Below are 18,193 nucleotides of genomic sequence, written 5' to 3'. Positions count from 1 at the left end.
TCAGCATTTACAGTTGTTACTTTGTTGATAAGTTCATGGATAATAACTGGTCTCATAATCTAGAGGTCATAAAAATTAAGTAAGCAATATAAAAATAATATTCAAGTGTTTATCATAAATAAATAATAACTTGCTGGTATTTTATTTACTTGTTTTCATGTTGTTTTTTTTCTCTTCAGAACAATCACGATGAAATCTTAGTTATTTTTGCTGATTAATTATTAAAAGAAGAAACTGGTAGTACATTATTTCTAGTTGAAATAATGGTAATTAAATAATAATTTTACATTAATAGAAATAACCCCATAATTCATCAAACCAATTTTTGTTTATTTTATTAATGAAAGTAACAACTCTGTAATGAAAAAAAAAACAAAAATAAATAAACGATACGTATTTATTTGAATTATATAATAAATAATAAAGTTATTATTTACTGTGTATGTCCTTGAAAAACAGATAAAGAATGTAATGTATCTAATTCTTCTTTTGGTTCCTTCCACTCTTCACTTAATCTATTCAAATATCTTTTTTTTTTTTTTTCAACTAGAAAAAAATTCAATAAAAAATAAATAATTATTCATAAATAAAATCTATAAATATTCTTACCTCAATATAAAAAATTTCTTGGTGACGTTCTTTCCATGCTTCGAGTTCATCAATAATTTTGTAAGTCAACCTGTCATCAAGAATTGATGCTCTAAAATTATCTTCTACAAAAAAAAAAACCAAATAAATACTGTTTATTGTAATTATTTGATTATTTTATTTCTTTTGTTACCCCAAGTTTGTAGATCTGTCTTTTTGTAAGGTCCAAGATCAACAAGCTTCATCGTCATCCAAACACCTTCAATTACATCACAACTATTACATGAAAAATAACTATCATCCTGACACTGCAACTGTACCATGAATGCAATTAAAAACAATACGAATAAAATAAAAAAAAAATACAAATATGTATTTTCAATAAATTACCTCTTTATAATAAAACAATATCTCAACATCAAGAACACCCATACAAATTTTATCAGATGACAATACGAAATATAATTTACATTCAATGTCTTTCAATTTCAACTGACTGTCAATGGTAACTGGAATTTTTGAATGTGTTGTTGACATCTTCTCAGCTTTTGAATGATAAAATTTAATAAAACAAATAATACATTTAAATTTCATTTATATTTAACAATTAAACATTGTCAATTAAAAAAATTATCCAGACTATTCTGTCTGACTGATATAATCCTGATTTTGATTTGAGACTATTTATGGTATTTTTAAACAATAACAATGATAAATATCTGGATTTGAACTACTTTTTTTACTACACTGGTTTACCAGGCTACATAATTATGCGAGCTTAATGTTATAAATTATTGAACAATTTATAAATTATATTAGATATTATTATTTACCAATTTCTTCTTTTAATAATCAATCAGCAAAAATATCCAAGGTTTCATCGTGATTGTTCTGGAGAAGAAAAAAAAAACAGTAAATAAAATATCAGCAAGTCATTATTTATATATAATAAACATTGAATAATGAATATTATTTTATATTGCCCTACATAATTCTGTTGACCTCTAGATTTTTGTTTATTTATTTTAATTAATTTAATAAATAAATTTTATCTATATTTTATTAAATAATAACAAGAATATGAGGTTAGTTGTACTGACATATAAACAATACCAATACGTTATATTTTGTGTTTACATGAAAATATTAAAGATGCTTTTTTGTAAACCTGCCTTAAAGTTACTGCCCCTTACCCCGCTTCCTGCACCATGTATAATATTTTATAATGGCCGGACCGGGCTTTAGAGCTGTGAGTCGGTTAATAACCGGTTAATAACAGGCGGTTAAAAATTTTTTGGTTTTTAACCAAAAAAGGGAGGAGCCTGCGCACAAAAAGCTGCGCGTACTTTATACTGCGTACGTATTATTTATTAATTTTCAACAATAAAAATATTAATTTATTATAAATAATATTAACATTAAATATTATTTATTTGATTTCAAAAAAATATGAATAATTAAATTATGTTAACAAAAATTCAATCGTAGTGTCAACTGAAAAATTTATGAATAAAAAAAGACAGTGAAAAAGGTAAACATCATAACAACTTTTATTTTTATTGTTATTAATATTTTTTTAAACATTTTTTTAAAAAATAAGTATTATCAGTGATAAATTTCAAATAATTATATAACAATTAATATTATAATTTGCAGTTGATGGGTATGTCATATTCAATCCAGAGAGACTTGATTATTGTAAAGAGGAAAAGTGAGGTTAAACCCAGAGTTGACAGCCTACGTTTTTGTTGTTGATATGTCATATATGTAAGTAAAAAAAGTAATTAAGGTACAACCAGGGAAAATTAAAAATAATGACGATTTCACGAATTTTATAGAGTAGATAATTGAAATAACGATACACCTTTTTCTTTAATCAGATTTTTTGTTATAAGATGTTTTTTTGATTAATTAACTGTTAAAGATGGTCCTTTTTTTCGAGGTTAAACATAGGCTCTTATGGAAAACGATGTTCGTTTTTACATAATACCCCATCGAAATACTTGAAAAAATAATGCCATATTCACCAAAAACTAAAGAATAAAACTAGAAAAAAAGACGAAAAAACTTCACCTAAATTTAATATCGGCTATAATACTCAATTTTAATTAATAGAGGATAATAAATTTTTGTCTTTGCTAAATACATGAGTGGGAGTGAGAAACAGTATTCCTTTTCTAATCTTTCGTTCTTGTCGCACTCATGAATCTATAGTGTTTTCAACAAACATCCGCCAGATGTCTCGAATTTTGTCCTAGTTGTACCTTAAATCTAGTCCAAAGAGATTTAATAACAGTCCATATATTTTATAGATACCAATTTTAACAATGGGTCGTTCTGAATCTGAGGTTTGGAAACATTTTAATGTTGTTGCAAATCCTGAATACAAATACAAGACAGGAAGTTTTAAATATTGTGGAAAAAAATATGTTTCAAATGCTGGTAGAATGATGAAGCATCTTGCTCAAGAATGTCAAAATTGTGATGATGAAATTTAAACAAATTTTATGGAAATAATTGTTCAAAAAAATGAACTTGATGTCAGACAATCATCTGAGCAAGTTGTAGCACTAATTACAAAGAACAAAACAACTTAAAACAAAGGCTCAATTGACAGGTTTATTGATACTAAAATGTCCAAAGAAAATCATGATAAATTGAATGCTTCTTGTGCATGAGCAATATATGCCAGAGCTTCAATTAACATATTATTGTATTTAAAAAAGGGTTACAAGTATTAAATTGTAAAGTTCAAAGTACACCAAAAATTAATCATATATAATTTAAAAACATATCTAGTTTTTAGTTGAGTTTGTCCTTTTTTTTTTTCTCATCAAAAAATTGCTTATTTTTTTGTTTTTTCCTTTTAATTTATTTTTTTTAAGGACAAATTGCAAGTGCAAAATATTGACAAGCTAATGTCACAATGAAAATAGAAAGCTTTATTAGTTTTCAACAAGTTCATGGTATAAAAAAATATAAAAAACGTTAACATATGGTATATTTCTAAATTTGTATTATTCTACTTGTTACAATATTATTAGTCTCAATTTTTCTTCCATTCATTGTTACTAATAAATATAATATATGGAATCTACAGGTCTTGTTAATATTATTATTCCCAATCAACATTGTTTTTTATATTTATTTTTATTTTCAGTATGTATCATTAAAATTTTTTTTTTTTAACCCAAATTTAATATAAATAACTCAAATATTATATTTTGTTTGTTTATAACATTTTATTTATTTATCATAATTTATTGTTTTTATTATTAATAATTAATTATATTAAACATTGAAATAAGTCTCTGATTTTGGACCTATCATGAAGCTTTAAATTTTGCGCATGCGTGTCGATGCCCCGCCCCCGTTTGGTTTTAAACCGGTTATTAACCGTTAATAACAGTTATTAACCGTCAAAAAAATAAATAGCCGGCTAATTAACAGCTCTACCGGGCTTCCGTAGATATCGAATATCCGATATTTGACGTCTACCGATATCGAATAAAAATATCTTCAACATCGGGTTCTCGATATCTCGGCTGATATAGTGATATCGTACATCCCTACAATCACGGCTCTATGCAGGTTCCATAGTCCATGGTGAAAATTCACGGATAAGGTAATATATGACAATACAATTATAATTTCTTTATCTAGACAGCATGACAAAAGTAAATAAAAAAAAAAAAAAATGAGTGTATTGTATATTTGTATGGAAAACCACAAAGGTTACAAGTAAAGAATATATAAATCTATTAATCAACAATTATGAATTCGTCCAGATTATACAATGTAAACAAAAAATGGAAAAATTATCAAATTAATATACAACAATTGAGACTCACGACAATTTAACCATGACATCACTTGGTAAATTGATATTCGCTGATATTAATTCAAGAGATACTAGCAAATCATCTGCAGATAGTGATTCATTATCAACAAGCGATTATGATGATACGTCAATATCATTGGCGTTTGAAAATTTATTTTTTATGCCATATGATATCATTGAAAAATATAATGATTCCATATTAACGCTTGATATTAGCCATAATAAATTCAGCAGGTCAGTTTAATTATCTTGAAATATACAATAACAATTTTAATATTTAAGTTTTTACGTTTATTTTTATATGAATTATTTGTTTATATCATAGAAGTCTTCAATTTTTGGCTGAATTTGAGAATTTAACATCGGTAAATTTAGATTACAATAGAATTGATTCATATACTATATTTCCTTATCTACCACAACTTGAATTACTTTGGCTCAATCACAATAAAATCGACAGTTTATATCCGTTTTTAAAATTATTGTATGAAAGTCTGCCAAACTTACAATATCTGAGTATTATGGGGAATCATGCTTCTCCAAGTTATCTAAATGATGGTACATTTTACGATTATCTGCAGTACAGGTCAGTTTTATATTCTTTATATTTTATATTAATCAGATGTACTAACAATTTATCAACGCAATTTTTCATGTTTCAATATCAAATTTAAGACTCACTTAGAATAATTTATCACTCATTTTGATAAGATTATCAATTTTTGTTTTTCTTCACCAGTTGATGAAATTTATTCCAATATAAATTTCTCCAGTTAACTCCGGTTTTTTTTCCGGAATTTCCGAGTGAAAAAACCGGCTCAAAAAAATTAAATGAATAAATCAACGAGAAATAAGAGTCTACATAGAAAACATATTTAGGGAAAAGAAATAATCCGATAATACTAAGAAAAAAACATCTCCAAAAAATATAGAGAAATCTGTAGAAATACTATATGAAGTCCGGAGAAATTCGTACGAAATCTGGAGAGATTTTTTCCACTAAGGGATAATTTTACTTTATTTATTTAATTTTTGTCATTTTTTATTTTTTAAAGATTATTCGTCATATCGTGGTTTCCAAAACTGAAACATCTGGACGATCGTGTCGTTACAGTAGAGCAACAAAGAGAAGCTAAAAGACTTTTTAAACGACCTTTATTTGAAAGATTAGCTGATAATTCATTATCCGAGTGCATCAAAAACTTACATTTCAAAGTGACAAACATTTTTGTTAGACCAACGTCAAGTGCTCCAATTAAAAGCCATAAGATTATGAATTATGTTGTTTAAGTTTATAGTCTAAATTACCATAAATATCACAGCACAATTTTTTTTTATTTATTTTTTATTTTACATCTTTCGTTTATTAAAAAAAAAAAAAAATGAGTCAGTTTTGTATACAAAAATTGAGTTTTCATTTTGATGTTATTAATTAGATTCATTGAATGAAAAAAATATAATTTAAAAAAAAAATCTTTGTCTTATTAATTTTTTCTTCATTTTGCCAAATTTCAAAAGTAATTCGAATATTTCGGAATTTCCTCTAGAATTTTCCGGAGTGGACCAATTACGGAAAAATCTGGGATAATTCAGAGCAATCCCGAAAAAATCCAGAAAAATATTTCTACCAGGGCTCTCGTAGTCAATATCGAGTTTTGATTTTTGTGTTTTGGTTTGAAGTCGTTCTTGAAGAAGATAGTTTTACATTAAATTTGTTGTCGTTTGACATGCTGCTACAAATTTCTTCAACCTTTGAAATTTGTTCCGACTTTTCTCCACCATTTCTCTAACCTTTCTCTACCATTTCTTCAACCTTTCTCCAACTTTTCTCCACCATTTGTCCGACTTTTTTCTAATTTTTTAAATTTTCAATTCTTTCAAAAAAAAAGAAAAGGAGAAATGGCGGAAAAAAATCTGATAAATTTGAGGTGGAGAAATATTTTCACCATTTCTCCAACCATGGGTCATTTTGGAAGAAGGTGGAAAAAAGGTCGAAAAAAGTGGAGAAATATTTTTACCAGGGAAATAATTGAGAACTGATTAGAAACATAAATTTCGGGGGAAAGAAGGTTGGAAAAATTGTAGAAAAGGTGGAAAAAGGTTGAAGGAAAAGTGGAGAAAGGTTGGAAAAAAGTCAGAATAAGTTTTAGGTGGAAAAAAATTGGAGAAAGGTTGGAGAGATTTGTTCGCCATTTCTCCAACCATGGGTCATTTTCAGAAAAAGTTGCAAAAGTGGAGAAAAGGCAGAGAAATATCCCATCTTTTTTACTACTAATCCCCTAGTAGAAATATTTCTCTGCCATTACTTCGACTTTCTCCGGCATTACTCCGTTTGTTGGCCTATTTCCAGAGAAATTACTCTGGCATGAGAACAATGCTGGATTTTTGTCTCCTTGATTGATCTCTTGCCGAAATAATCTTGCCGGTACTAATTTCATGCCGACGAACTTATTCCGGCATCAATCTCATGCCGGAGTAATTTTTCCGCTAATGGGCCAGAAACGGAGTAATGCTGGAGTAATGCTGCAGTAATATTTCCACTAGGGTCTTTCTTTATGCCTAGTAGAAATAAGTTAATTTTATTCGATAAAATTTGTCCGCCATTTAGAACATATTGTTTATCATTTATCGTTAAAAAGTAAAATTCGTTAAATTTTGTCAGTTTCTATTGAAATTTAACAAATTTTATTAATTTTTGTTAGTAGATTTTTTGTAGTAGAACATTGATAGACTTTAGTATCATAAATGTTGACCTGTCTCGAGTGGGAATCGAACTGGGGTCTAACTGAGTAGAAGAAACCGCGTACGTGAACAAGTGATTTTAATTGTATTACATCCAGAATACAATTAAAGAATTATCGATACAGAAAACACCATATCTGGCTTTTAAAAGCTTTTAATAATTAATAATCGACTGGGGTCTGTTCATGAATTATCGTTTATTCGGATCTTTAAGATGGCGGTGATTTAGCCCAGCGACTTAGATAGACACAGACGTCTGCCATTTTGAAGATCCGAGTAAATGATAATTTCTAAACGGTCCCTAGAGATTTTGATGGTATACAGTTAGCCGAAAGAGTGTGAAATATCTGACCTTGGTATTTTTTTGCCTGGTGAATTGTCTGAATTTGCTATGGAAATAAAAAAATTTGCCTGATTATATAGTTTAATTGTTATTAATTATTAAAAAGTTCTAAAATATTTTCGGAAGATTTATTACTCTTTGTTGTACTCTTATACAGTGCCGTAACAAGGAATTTTTGCGCCCTGGGCAAAATTATATTTTGCGCCCTATTTTTATCGATATAGTATATAAAAAAAAAAATCATTTGTTAGGTGTATTTAACAATAATATATATAACAAGCAAAACCACCAGAATATATTGAAATTATTTTTTTTTTTAAATAAAAATTGTTGTGGATAATAATATAAAAGACAAAATATTTTAAATAAGTGATATAGCGCTCAGAAGAAACAAAAAAAAATTTCAATACAAATTATTAAGTATATTTTTTATTTTACGTCTTATTTTGCATTTTTAATATTGTTCTAGGACGATTGTCTCTAAACGACAAATGACAATAATGAGGACAATTAACTTCAAAATTCAGAAAGACAATCATGTTTATGTAATATCTGAATGATCATAAATGACAGTAGTCAATTTTTTTCCTGAAAATATAATTTTTTTTTTAATTGTTTAAAAAAGAATATTTTTTTTTCTTGTGACGCGCTTCTAAGTGCGCCCCCCTTTCCACTGCGCCCTGGGCAGTTGCCCCTCTTGCCCACCCCTTGTTACGGCACTGCTCTTATAACCATTTTTCTAAACTTCAAGGGACATTTTTAGGATTCTCGCTGAATTATGCCATCCAATAAAGAATATTTGTTATACTCAGAGAAGGATATGTTAACAGTTAACATACCAATATCTTTACAGAGTTAACAAAATATAAGTTAACAGTTAAGATATATATCTTAACATTAAACATACAAAAATCGCGATTTGTTTAATGTATATATATATGTATATATATATATTAACAATAAACATAGATATCTTAACTGTTAACATACGTATCTTTACGCGGCGAAATTTTCTCGTTATATTATGATGCGCCTGCGCATATCTATCTTCTTATTGTATGAACCTAACCTTCAAATTGTGTCAATTACAGATATATTAATAGTTAAGATACGTATTTTAACATTATAAACATACGTATCTTAACAGTTAAAGTATGTATCTTAATTGTTAAGATATCTCTAGTCTGCTCAAAAAATCTGGAAGGTCGTCATGGTCGGGGAAAACTGAAAAAAAAAATATGAGCGGGTCCGTCGGGAGATTAGAAATGGGGTGGTGGGTGGGAAAATTGCATTAGGTCGCGGGAAAGGGTTAAAAAAAATAAAAACGTTTTTTTTTCGCGATATCTTGGAGGGAAAAGGTAATAGGGAAAAAAAGTTCAAATAAAAGTTGTAGGGAAAAAAATTTAGGAAATTTTTGGTATCTATGTTTTTTTTTTTAAATTGAATAGTTTAGGAGTAAATTAAGGTCAAAGTTCAGGAAAGTCATAAAGTAGTGGGGTAAGCAGCGCGAAGAGGAGAAATGAGAAAGAAAGAAAACCGTCACGTCTCACGCACTCGTATAGTATATGGCGCGCGTTTCGGTAGGCTTCGGTCGTTTTCGGGATTCGGGCATACTACATTAGTGCTGTGTGTTGAAGAAGGACGAAGGATGAATCGGTTTTTATATTTTTTTTATTATTATTATTATCTTACTCTCGCGCGCTCACATATATTTCTTGGTTTTTCTTTAACTTTAATTATTTCTAAGCAAACGAAAAATAGAAAAATTATAAAATTTATGTAAAATGTCAATCAATTATCAAAGAATATGATGGGTTTTTTCATTTGTCAACCAAAAGGTTTGTTTATAAAATATTAAATAAATAAACAATTACGACATAGCAAACATTGGCTATACCGAGGTTGTTCATTTATTTAATATTTTATAAACAAATATTATAGTTAACAAATAAAACAACTCATCATATTCCTCGATAGTTAATTAATAATTGTGGTAAATTTTATAATTTTCCTATTTTTCGTTTTCCCAGAAATAATTAAAGAAAATTAAAATTAAATTTAGAAAAGATTTAGAACAAATATAAATTGAATTTAGAATATGTACAAATCTGGACATACTATAAGCAAACTTTTTTTAAATTTTTTCTTTATTTTTTGTTAATTTTTTGTAAATTTAATTTTAGTATGTTGTAAACTGTATATATTTTGATTTTTAAATTTAATTCATATTTTTTTTTAATTTTTTCTAAATATATATATATATATATATATAATTTTATATAAAATAAATTTATTTTATATTTCCAATAAATATATTTTTTCCACTTAAGGCATTACCCGCGCATACCTAGAGACCTCTTCTGGATGGCGTTTAGAAACATAATATTTCTATGAGTGCAAAAAAGATAAAAAAGAAGGAGAAAATCTTGTTTCTCATTTCCACTTAAGTATTTAGACAAAGACAAAAATTTATTTTTATTTATTGTAAAATAAAAAGGTCTCGAAGCTCTATTAATTTTTATACCAAAAATTTCCTTTTTTTTTCTTTTATAAACCTCTAGTTTTTGGTAAATCTGTGTATTTTTTTCTTGAAATGGCTAACCAGGTATTGAAAGACTAAACTTGGCTCTCCATAAGACCCTATGTTTAACCTCTAAAAAAGTAGTCGACTTTAACAATTAATTAAAAAATAATTAGTTAGGATAAAATTAACAAAAAATTCAAGAAGATGTATTGTTACTGCAAAAATTTCAACAATAGTTGTTCATTTTCTACCAGCACTGGTAATGCCTTAAGGTATCACATATTTATCAGTCACAAATATGTATTTAAACATGTATCCATTGTTTTTTTAAATAAATCACTAATTAAATTAAAAAATAATGTGAAAGAGACGAGAAACTCGAGACGAGACAAGACGAGACGAGAAAGTGTGGATTTTTACGAGAAAAAATCGAGACGAGAAGCAATATTTTTTTGGTAAATCGAGACGAGACGAGAGAAGGCCTATTCTCGACTCGTTTTGTCTCGCGGCATCACTATTTATAAAATATTAAATAAATAAAAAATCTCGGTAAACTCACGAGCTTTGTTCTTTTATTAATTATCAATTACACATACTAATACATCGAATAACCTTTTGAAAATTTAACCAGAGGTTCATTATTATATAACAATAATGAAACAATTAATATTGTAGAGTTATTAGACGTAATTGTTTATAATAATAATTATTTAAAATCAAAAAAATAAAAAAAAAAACTTTTTTTTTTGCTTATTTTTTTTTTTTACAAGTAATTACGTCTAATAACTTTACGATGTTAATTGTTTTATTAATTACATGATGTAATGAACCTGTGGTCAAATTTTCATCAAGTTATTCAATATATTAGTATGTGTAAATAATTTTCCAAGTTGTATGTGTAAGTGTGTTTAAACGCATTGTCTCGGGGTATTTTAATTTTTTTCTAACACTAATACATCGAAAAACCTTTTGAAAATTTGACCAGTGTTTTATTATTACATAACAATGATTAAACAATAAATATTGTAAAGTTATTAGATGTAATTGTTTATAATAATAATTAATTAAAATCAAAAAAATTAAAGAAAAAATTTTTTTTTTCTGCTAATTTTTTTTTTTTCCAAGCAATTACGTCTAATAACTTTACAATCTTAATTGCTTTATCAATTACATGATGTAATGAACCTGTGGTCGAATTTTCATCAAGTTATTCCATGTATTAGTATGTGTAAATGATTTTTTAAGTTGTATGTGTAAGTGTGTTTAAACGCATTGTCTCGGGGTATTTTAATTTTTTTCTAACACTAATACATCGAATAACCTTTAGAAAATTTGATTTATTTGATAAATAAAAAAATTTGCTGGTAAAATAATGTAGATATCTAAGTTTTTTTTTTTTAAGGGACTTACTTTTTTTTGTAAAATTTAATTTTTTTTTCTAAGTCCATTATTTTGAACTTGGCAAAACTAGACGAAACTAGTCAATAAATAAAAATGACAACGGACGGTCATAGAAGCCAGAATGAACGATAAGTCACGCTCCGCATCCCTGGAGCGCTTGGGCCTGAGTTCGGACGTTGCCGTGAGATCCGTTTACGAAGGACAGTTCGTATGAGAGTAGCCAGTTCGTTGACGATGATAAACACTCGTCTCTCACACAATTCCAGTCGAGCCTCGTGAAGTTGCTTTCAATTTTTATTTTGTTTCATTGTTTCATTTTTATTTGTTTGTTTATTTCAATTGGTAAATTTTTATTCATTTTATTTTATTATCAATTAAAAAACAATTCGAATTATTATTTATTAAATTATTAAGAAACATTTCAATAAATAATAGTTTAAATTATTATTTTTTAAATGATAATAAAATAAAATAATCAACAATTTCACAATTGAAATAAAAAAACAATAAAACAAAATAAAAAATAAAAGCAACCGTGTCACGAGGCTTCACTTAAATTGTGTGAGTGACGGATGTTTATATTATATTATATTTATTATATTCGTTGACGAACTAGCTACTCTCACATAAACTAGGACAGCTGTCCTCCGTAAACGGATCTAACTTAGTCGCTAAAGTAGATCCCGTCCACGGACCTCGATCCGTGTCAGTGAAGCTGTTCACAGACACATCATTCGAGAATAGCCCCCTGAACTTGAACTCGGATCTTCTGTATGACCCCCTGAAGCATTACCACTCGGCCACGGCGTCTATAACGAAACTTATGAATAAGTTTCCGATTTGAATGAAATCAACCAGAGACCAACTCTGGGCCAGTGATGGCAACCATGCGTTGGCTATTTAAAGATCCAAAGGCTTGGCCGACGATTGGCAACCAAGCAATGGCCATTCAAGAGTCAGCCAGTTGTTGCTAACCATCAGTCATTTAAGGATTAGCCAAGGCTTGGTCCATGCGCATTGTTGCCTATCATTGGCCATCTAAGAGTCAGCCAAGGCTTGGCCATGGATTAGAACCATGAATTGGCAATACATACAAGAATAGGCCAGTCATTTACCAAGGATGAACCACGAATGGCCCGTGTCTGGCTACCTAGCATGGCCGTGTTGTGAGTCTTGGCGATTCCTACACGGGATACGGAACACTAAAAATGAATAAACACCTAATATGACTTGATCAATCTCTCTTTTTAATACTGCGTTTTTATATCATTCAACTATAATATTGAATTTTTACAATACTGACAACTATGATTTTGCTATCATATGGTTTTCCGTTAAAAAATTCATGAAAAAAATTGATAAGCTATTTTTAATGGTTTTTGTATTTTATATCTTAATTAATATAATAAAAATAGAATATAACATTTTTTTTGATTTTATCAATATTTAGTTATACGAAGAAAATAAACAAAAAAAAAAACATGCGAATATTTAACTGATTGATCGAAGTTTATGTTAATTCAATTGATTTTGAATTTGGTGCACTAAATAAGTTTAAAACTTTACCGCACTTTTTTATGCACTCATCAAAATCATACTCAACCAAGATATTATCCAACTCAGATACTTTCGTAAAAGCAACCATTGGATTTGGCACTGAAATTCTTTCGTCGAGAAATTCTTTAATGTCTTTTCGCAAAAGGTTTAAATTTTCAATACTTGATGGATCTGAATCAGTTGACAGTTTACTTTCAAGTTTATTCAACTGAATTGTCTTCAATTGATACGAAACATTTTTTTCTTCCATAACAGAGTCTAGTGTTTTTTTAATGATTTCAACAATTAGACCAAGATAGATTTTTTCAATTTTCGGTTCTTTTTTTAATCTATCAAAAATCCAGGTTGACAGAGCAACATTCAAGTAAGCCCTCAAGCTTTTAAAAACTCCTCCAATTTTATCAAAATAATATATCGATTTGTTTGATTGGGGAAGGTTATAATCTAGCAGTACCAACAATTTAATAGATAATTTGTCTTTTGGACATTTATTAGGGTGCAGCGCTTCATCTTGAAAAATAATTTTTAAAGCATCAAGAATATGCTTAGCTGTTGTGATATCATTTGGAGCTGCTGCCGCAAGTGCTAAGTGATGACTGACCAACAAAATCAAAGTAGCATCACTATTCGCCGGATTAATAGCATAAGTTTTTTCAGATAACATCTTATAACTCCAAGTTAATTTGCTCGAATCTTCAAATTTATTTCTGACATTTTCGAGATATGTGTAAACTGTTGCTCCTTGAATCCAACTTTCAACCAAAGCATCTTCTTTTATTTTTGTTTTGAGTTCATCGTGTGCTATAATTTGAATTAATCTAAATTCCAGTGAATTAAATTTTGAAATTATTTCTCTTGCTTGTGAGTATTTTTCTGTTAAAATTGCTTCAACAATAGCTTGGTCAGCCACAGATATAGCCAAGTTTTCATTGTTATCTATGATAGCAAGTGTAGCTGCTGTTACTTGAGCTAGTGGATCGTTTCTTCGTGCTAAAAAAACTGCTGCTTCAGACAATTTACCTGAAACAAGTGCAATTTGTGCGCAATCTTCAAATAAACCAGATTTTATTGCATGTTTTGTCCAGTTACTTAAAAGTTCTTTCATCATTGGATCATTTTCGTCTAATCGACATTTTGCAATTGCGAATGCTTCTTTGTACATTTTGACATCAACAAAAACCTGAATTGCTTGATGAATTTTGTGAATACTTAGAAGATAAGCCACTGCTTTAGTTGGATTTGATTCCTGGATCAGTTGGTTTGCATAAGCCTCGCATATCTCTTGCCAAAACTTTTGTGACAAACTTGGTGCCAATGAGACCATGTAATCATTTAATTTTTTTGTTTCAGCTGCTTTTAAAATATGGATCTTCAAAGTTCCATTCCATATATTCATTTCAGTTGAAAGATTTCGGTGTCCTTGAATAAAATGATATTCTTGCTCCAGATCAATAATTTTTTCAATTTCTTTCTTTTCACCAAACAGTGAAAGTGATTCATCATTTTCTAATAAATTATTTTCAGCTTCAATGTTTTTAACTTTTTTTGCATGATCAAGAATTTGTTTCATTACAAAATTCTGATCATTTTGTTTTTTTTTAGACATTAAAAAATATGGTGTTGGTTTTTTAATTTTTTCTTTTTTATCACTGGTTTTATTTATATTTTTACATAGTAGCTCATCATTAGATTCATTGGAAACATTTTCATTTGTGAACTTATCAGCATCAACTTTTACTTCTATTTTATTTTTATTTGAAATATTTTTTTTACTAAATTTATGGACTCTCAGGTTTGGTCTTGGTGGGGGAAGAGCAACTTTTTGGTCTGTTATTTTCCAAACACGTAGTGAAAAATCAGCTGATCCAGTTATAATTAAATTTGGATCAAGAGGACTCCACATTACTGAGTAAATTCCAGACGAGTGTCCAGTAAAACTAGCAATGATTTGTTGGCTTGAAATATTCCAAACTTGTGCATAACCATCGTCAGAAGCCGAGACGAGTTGTCCACTGGAGTGGGGGCTCCACGCAAGACAACGAATCCGATCAGCATGACCCGATAGTGATGCTACAACTTTGTACTCTACCTGACTTTCATCATTCTGATTATATTTTGTCTTTGATGCCAATAAATTAGACATATCTAGAATCGTGATAACTGGTGCATTTGTTGATACAGCAAGATAATTTTTAAACTCCGAAAATTCAACGTCAGTTGATGTACTATTGGGATGCCAAACAATGCATTCAATTGGTTTCTTTAACAAATACAATTTTTTTCCTAAAATTTCACATTCACTGTTGAGGAATTCAATAGAACCATCTTCATAGCCAACAGCTAGACATGAATAATCACTTTTCCATGAAAACTCTGTACAATTTTTTGGTTTAATAATGATAGGTTTTTCATCACGTTTTTCGAGATTCCAACGTGTTAATTCACCATCGCCACAAGCATAAAGATTGAATTTATTTTTACTTTCATTTTCAGATTTTGGAGCCCAACCCAAAGAATAAATTGATCTTCTGTGATGTTGTCGAAATAATTCAGGCTCTTTCTGTATTTTACTTGTATCAAAGACACCAATCCTACCCTCACTAGTACCAAAAGCTAGTAAATTTTCCTTTTCAGGATGCCAAGCGACTGATATAACTCTTCCCATTATTTTTTGCCAAAGTGATGTTATGTCGAATGTCGTCTCATGTGGTTCAGATAAATTCCAGAGTCTGAGTGATGTATCACCACATCCAAATGCAATTCTTGACGTATCGAGAAAACATGAGGCCATGCAATAAACATAACCACCTTGAGTCGGTATATTTTGTATAATTTGACAATTTGAATTTTTCATTAAACAACAAATGATTTGTCGATCTTGTGCAAATGTCCAAACTTCACGTGGTAATGTATCCACATATTTTTTGACTCTCCAATTATCAGGTTCTGTTGATGTTGATTCAACAATTGGATTAATCCAGGTACCAATTGAAAATATTCCACGAGTATGACTACCATGAAGATACTCAACAAAATTTGATGCTGTCTCTTTTGATTTTTTCATTGCTAATAAATTAATTAACAATAATTCACTATACCATGAACTTGTAAGAATGTAAGTTGGCTCAATCCACGAAACAACAATGAAATTTCCAGTTGCTGTGCCTGGACGAGTTCTATGCTGTTTAGAATTTTGGGGTTTTATTGGTAGTGATATATGAGTTTCGTATCTACCATCACTTCCAGCTTTCCACAAGTATATTTTTTTATCTTTTCCTGCTGAGGCTAAGAGGTGATCTTTTGATGGCTTGTCACCATCTTTGAGATAATTTAATGGTGATGGACACCAAGAGAGACTTGTTACTTCTGTGTCATGTCCACGGAGTTTCCAGTTAACTAACCCTGAGCCATGAAGATTTACAACAAAAACTAAACCCGACTTTGTTCCAATTGCAACAAGTTGTTTGTCATGCGGGCTACAGGCGATGCATGTTGCTGTTAATTTACCAAGAAAGATCTGTTTTTGAGAATTGTAAACTGTGTTCCAAATCAACAATTGACCATCTTTACTTACTGCACATATCAAATTTGGATCTGCTTTTGACCAATCAACACTAGCAACTTTTTGATTTGTCTGATAAATGTAAAAAAAATATTTAAGTTAGAATTTATTTATTTTTTTCTTATCCATAAAAAATTTTAATGTTGATTTTTTAACATACGTCTGTGAAACTTTGTGATGATACAGCAGAAAGTGTATCAAGATTCCAAATTCTTACAATGTACTCTTCACCACAAGAAACCAACAAATATTTTCCATCATCACCATAGTTAGGTGAAAATGCCAAAGAATTTACTTTTTCTGTATGAGCATCCACGATGATAAAGTAGTCAAGATTTTTTTTGTTGGAACTTTTTTTCCCAATAATTATTGAACTACTGGATCCCCAAGCAATTGTTCCATCTTTAGCTGCTGCCAGAATGGTACTTTGGTACCAATTTGGCGATGGTGGAAGTGTTAACTCGTTCATTTTTTGAAATCTATCAACAAAAAATTAAAATGAAATTGATTAAAAGTATGAAACAAAGACAGATAAGTGTATTAAAGAACCTAAAGAACGACTATTAACTCTCTCTCTCTCCCGGCACGTGTGCACACAGAGAAACAAGTAAGCAAGTATGTATGTAGAGTGAAACCGGCAGAAGAAGATCATGGGGACGTTCCAAAAATCATTCGGAAACCCGGAAGGTCAAGATTGTGATCATAGAAAATTTTTAATATTTTGTTGTGGTAGACATGATTTTTTGTTCATGTATTTTTATAGCCGCAGTCCAATTCACGGGGCAAATTTTTTACAATTTAGGGCTTTTTTTTGCCGGTAATGGCGCTTGTCAAATTTTTTTTATATAGATTTCACATACAAAAGCTCTACAAGCGCCACCAGTAGAGGAAAAAAGCTCTAAATTGTAATGCCCTGTGAATTGGACTGCAGCACCCGTATTCACAGGGCATTACAATTTAGGGCTTTTTTCATCCACCGGTGACGCTCGTGGAGCTTTTATATGTAAAATCTATATAAAAAAAAATTTATAAGCGCCATCAGTGGCAAAAAAAAGCTCTAAATTGTATAAAATTTGCCCTGTGAATACGGGTGCGGCAAAACAATAAATTATTATTATTTAATTATTAATAATAATTATAATAGTATATTTCGTTACAAGTGCCCACTCAGAGAGTGTGCTCTCAACGAATTTGGAGGGGCAAGCACGAGCCTTGGCGATAAAAATTTTTATGTTACAAGGGCAGCAGTCCAATTCACAGGGCATTACAATTTAGGGCTTTTTTCCTCTACTGGCGGCGCTTGTAGAGCTTTTGTATGTGAAATCTATATAAAAAAAATTTGACAAGCGCCATCACCGGCAAAAAAAAGCCCTAAGTTGTAAAAAATTTGCCCTGTGAATTGGACTGCAGTAGGAACAATGTGTGAATTTCCAAAGCGCAAGAGGGGTAGTGCGCTTTTTAGAAATTCACACATTATTACCACTGTCCCTAGTAACATAAAACATGGTTCGTTTCATGTGCCCAATCAGAGAGCCCGCTCACAACTCATTTGGAGAGGCTCACTCGAACTCGTTAACGCCCTCAAATTCGTTCTAATAACGAAATATACTATTTCACAACTGTAATAAGTACAAA

At 29.6% G+C, this 18,193-nt stretch overlaps 3 protein-coding genes across 10 annotated transcripts in view; 1 reads left to right on the top strand and 2 right to left on the bottom strand.

Annotated features, from left to right (window-relative positions):
* Positions 1-449: 449 nt before the first annotated feature.
* The window catches only part of LOC122850270, a 34,428-nt gene continuing 16,684 nt past the window's right edge, over positions 450-18,193 (bottom strand). For 2 of the 5 annotated variants that reach the window (XM_044149444.1, XM_044149434.1), the window contains exons 2-5: positions 1,422-1,479; positions 979-1,133; positions 782-902; positions 570-713 (exon numbers count right to left, since the gene is read on the bottom strand). In XM_044149444.1, the coding sequence (XP_044005379.1) occupies positions 577-713; positions 782-902; positions 979-1,125 (405 nt within the window). In that variant the 5' untranslated portion in view covers positions 1,126-1,133; positions 1,422-1,479 and the 3' untranslated portion in view covers positions 570-576. The other 3 variants (XM_044149426.1, XM_044149418.1, XM_044149408.1) reach the window with 3 other exon arrangements.
* On the top strand, positions 1,996-5,801 carry LOC122850227 (leucine-rich melanocyte differentiation-associated protein-like). The gene is made up of 6 exons (XM_044149319.1): positions 1,996-2,119; positions 2,245-2,355; positions 2,901-4,213; positions 4,377-4,663; positions 4,755-5,015; positions 5,485-5,801. The coding sequence occupies exons 4-6, from the start codon at positions 4,452-4,454 to the stop codon at positions 5,717-5,719; spliced, it is 708 nt and encodes a 235-aa protein (XP_044005254.1). The 5' UTR covers positions 1,996-2,119; positions 2,245-2,355; positions 2,901-4,213; positions 4,377-4,451; the 3' UTR covers positions 5,720-5,801.
* Positions 12,705-17,193, bottom strand: LOC122850059 (gem-associated protein 5-like). Of its 4 annotated transcripts, none has more exons than XM_044149051.1 (3): positions 17,108-17,193; positions 16,719-17,037; positions 12,705-16,630 (listed from the first exon to the last, which is right to left on the bottom strand). In XM_044149051.1, exons 2-3 carry the CDS (start codon positions 17,025-17,027, stop codon positions 12,950-12,952), a joined length of 3,990 nt encoding a protein of 1,329 aa, XP_044004986.1. In that variant the 5' UTR covers positions 17,028-17,037; positions 17,108-17,193; the 3' UTR covers positions 12,705-12,949. The 4 variants fall into 4 exon arrangements, with proteins under 4 accessions (XP_044004986.1, XP_044004994.1, XP_044005002.1 ...); XM_044149059.1 differs by having other exon boundaries at positions 17,127-17,180; XM_044149067.1 differs by having other exon boundaries at positions 12,705-16,513; positions 16,571-16,630; positions 16,719-17,149.

Source organism: Aphidius gifuensis, linkage group LG1 (genome assembly GCF_014905175.1).
Source record: "Aphidius gifuensis isolate YNYX2018 linkage group LG1, ASM1490517v1, whole genome shotgun sequence".
NCBI lineage: Eukaryota > Metazoa > Arthropoda > Insecta > Hymenoptera > Braconidae > Aphidius > Aphidius gifuensis.
Note: the sequence above shows the minus strand (reverse complement) of the source record. Positions and strands in the feature narration are given on the sequence as shown.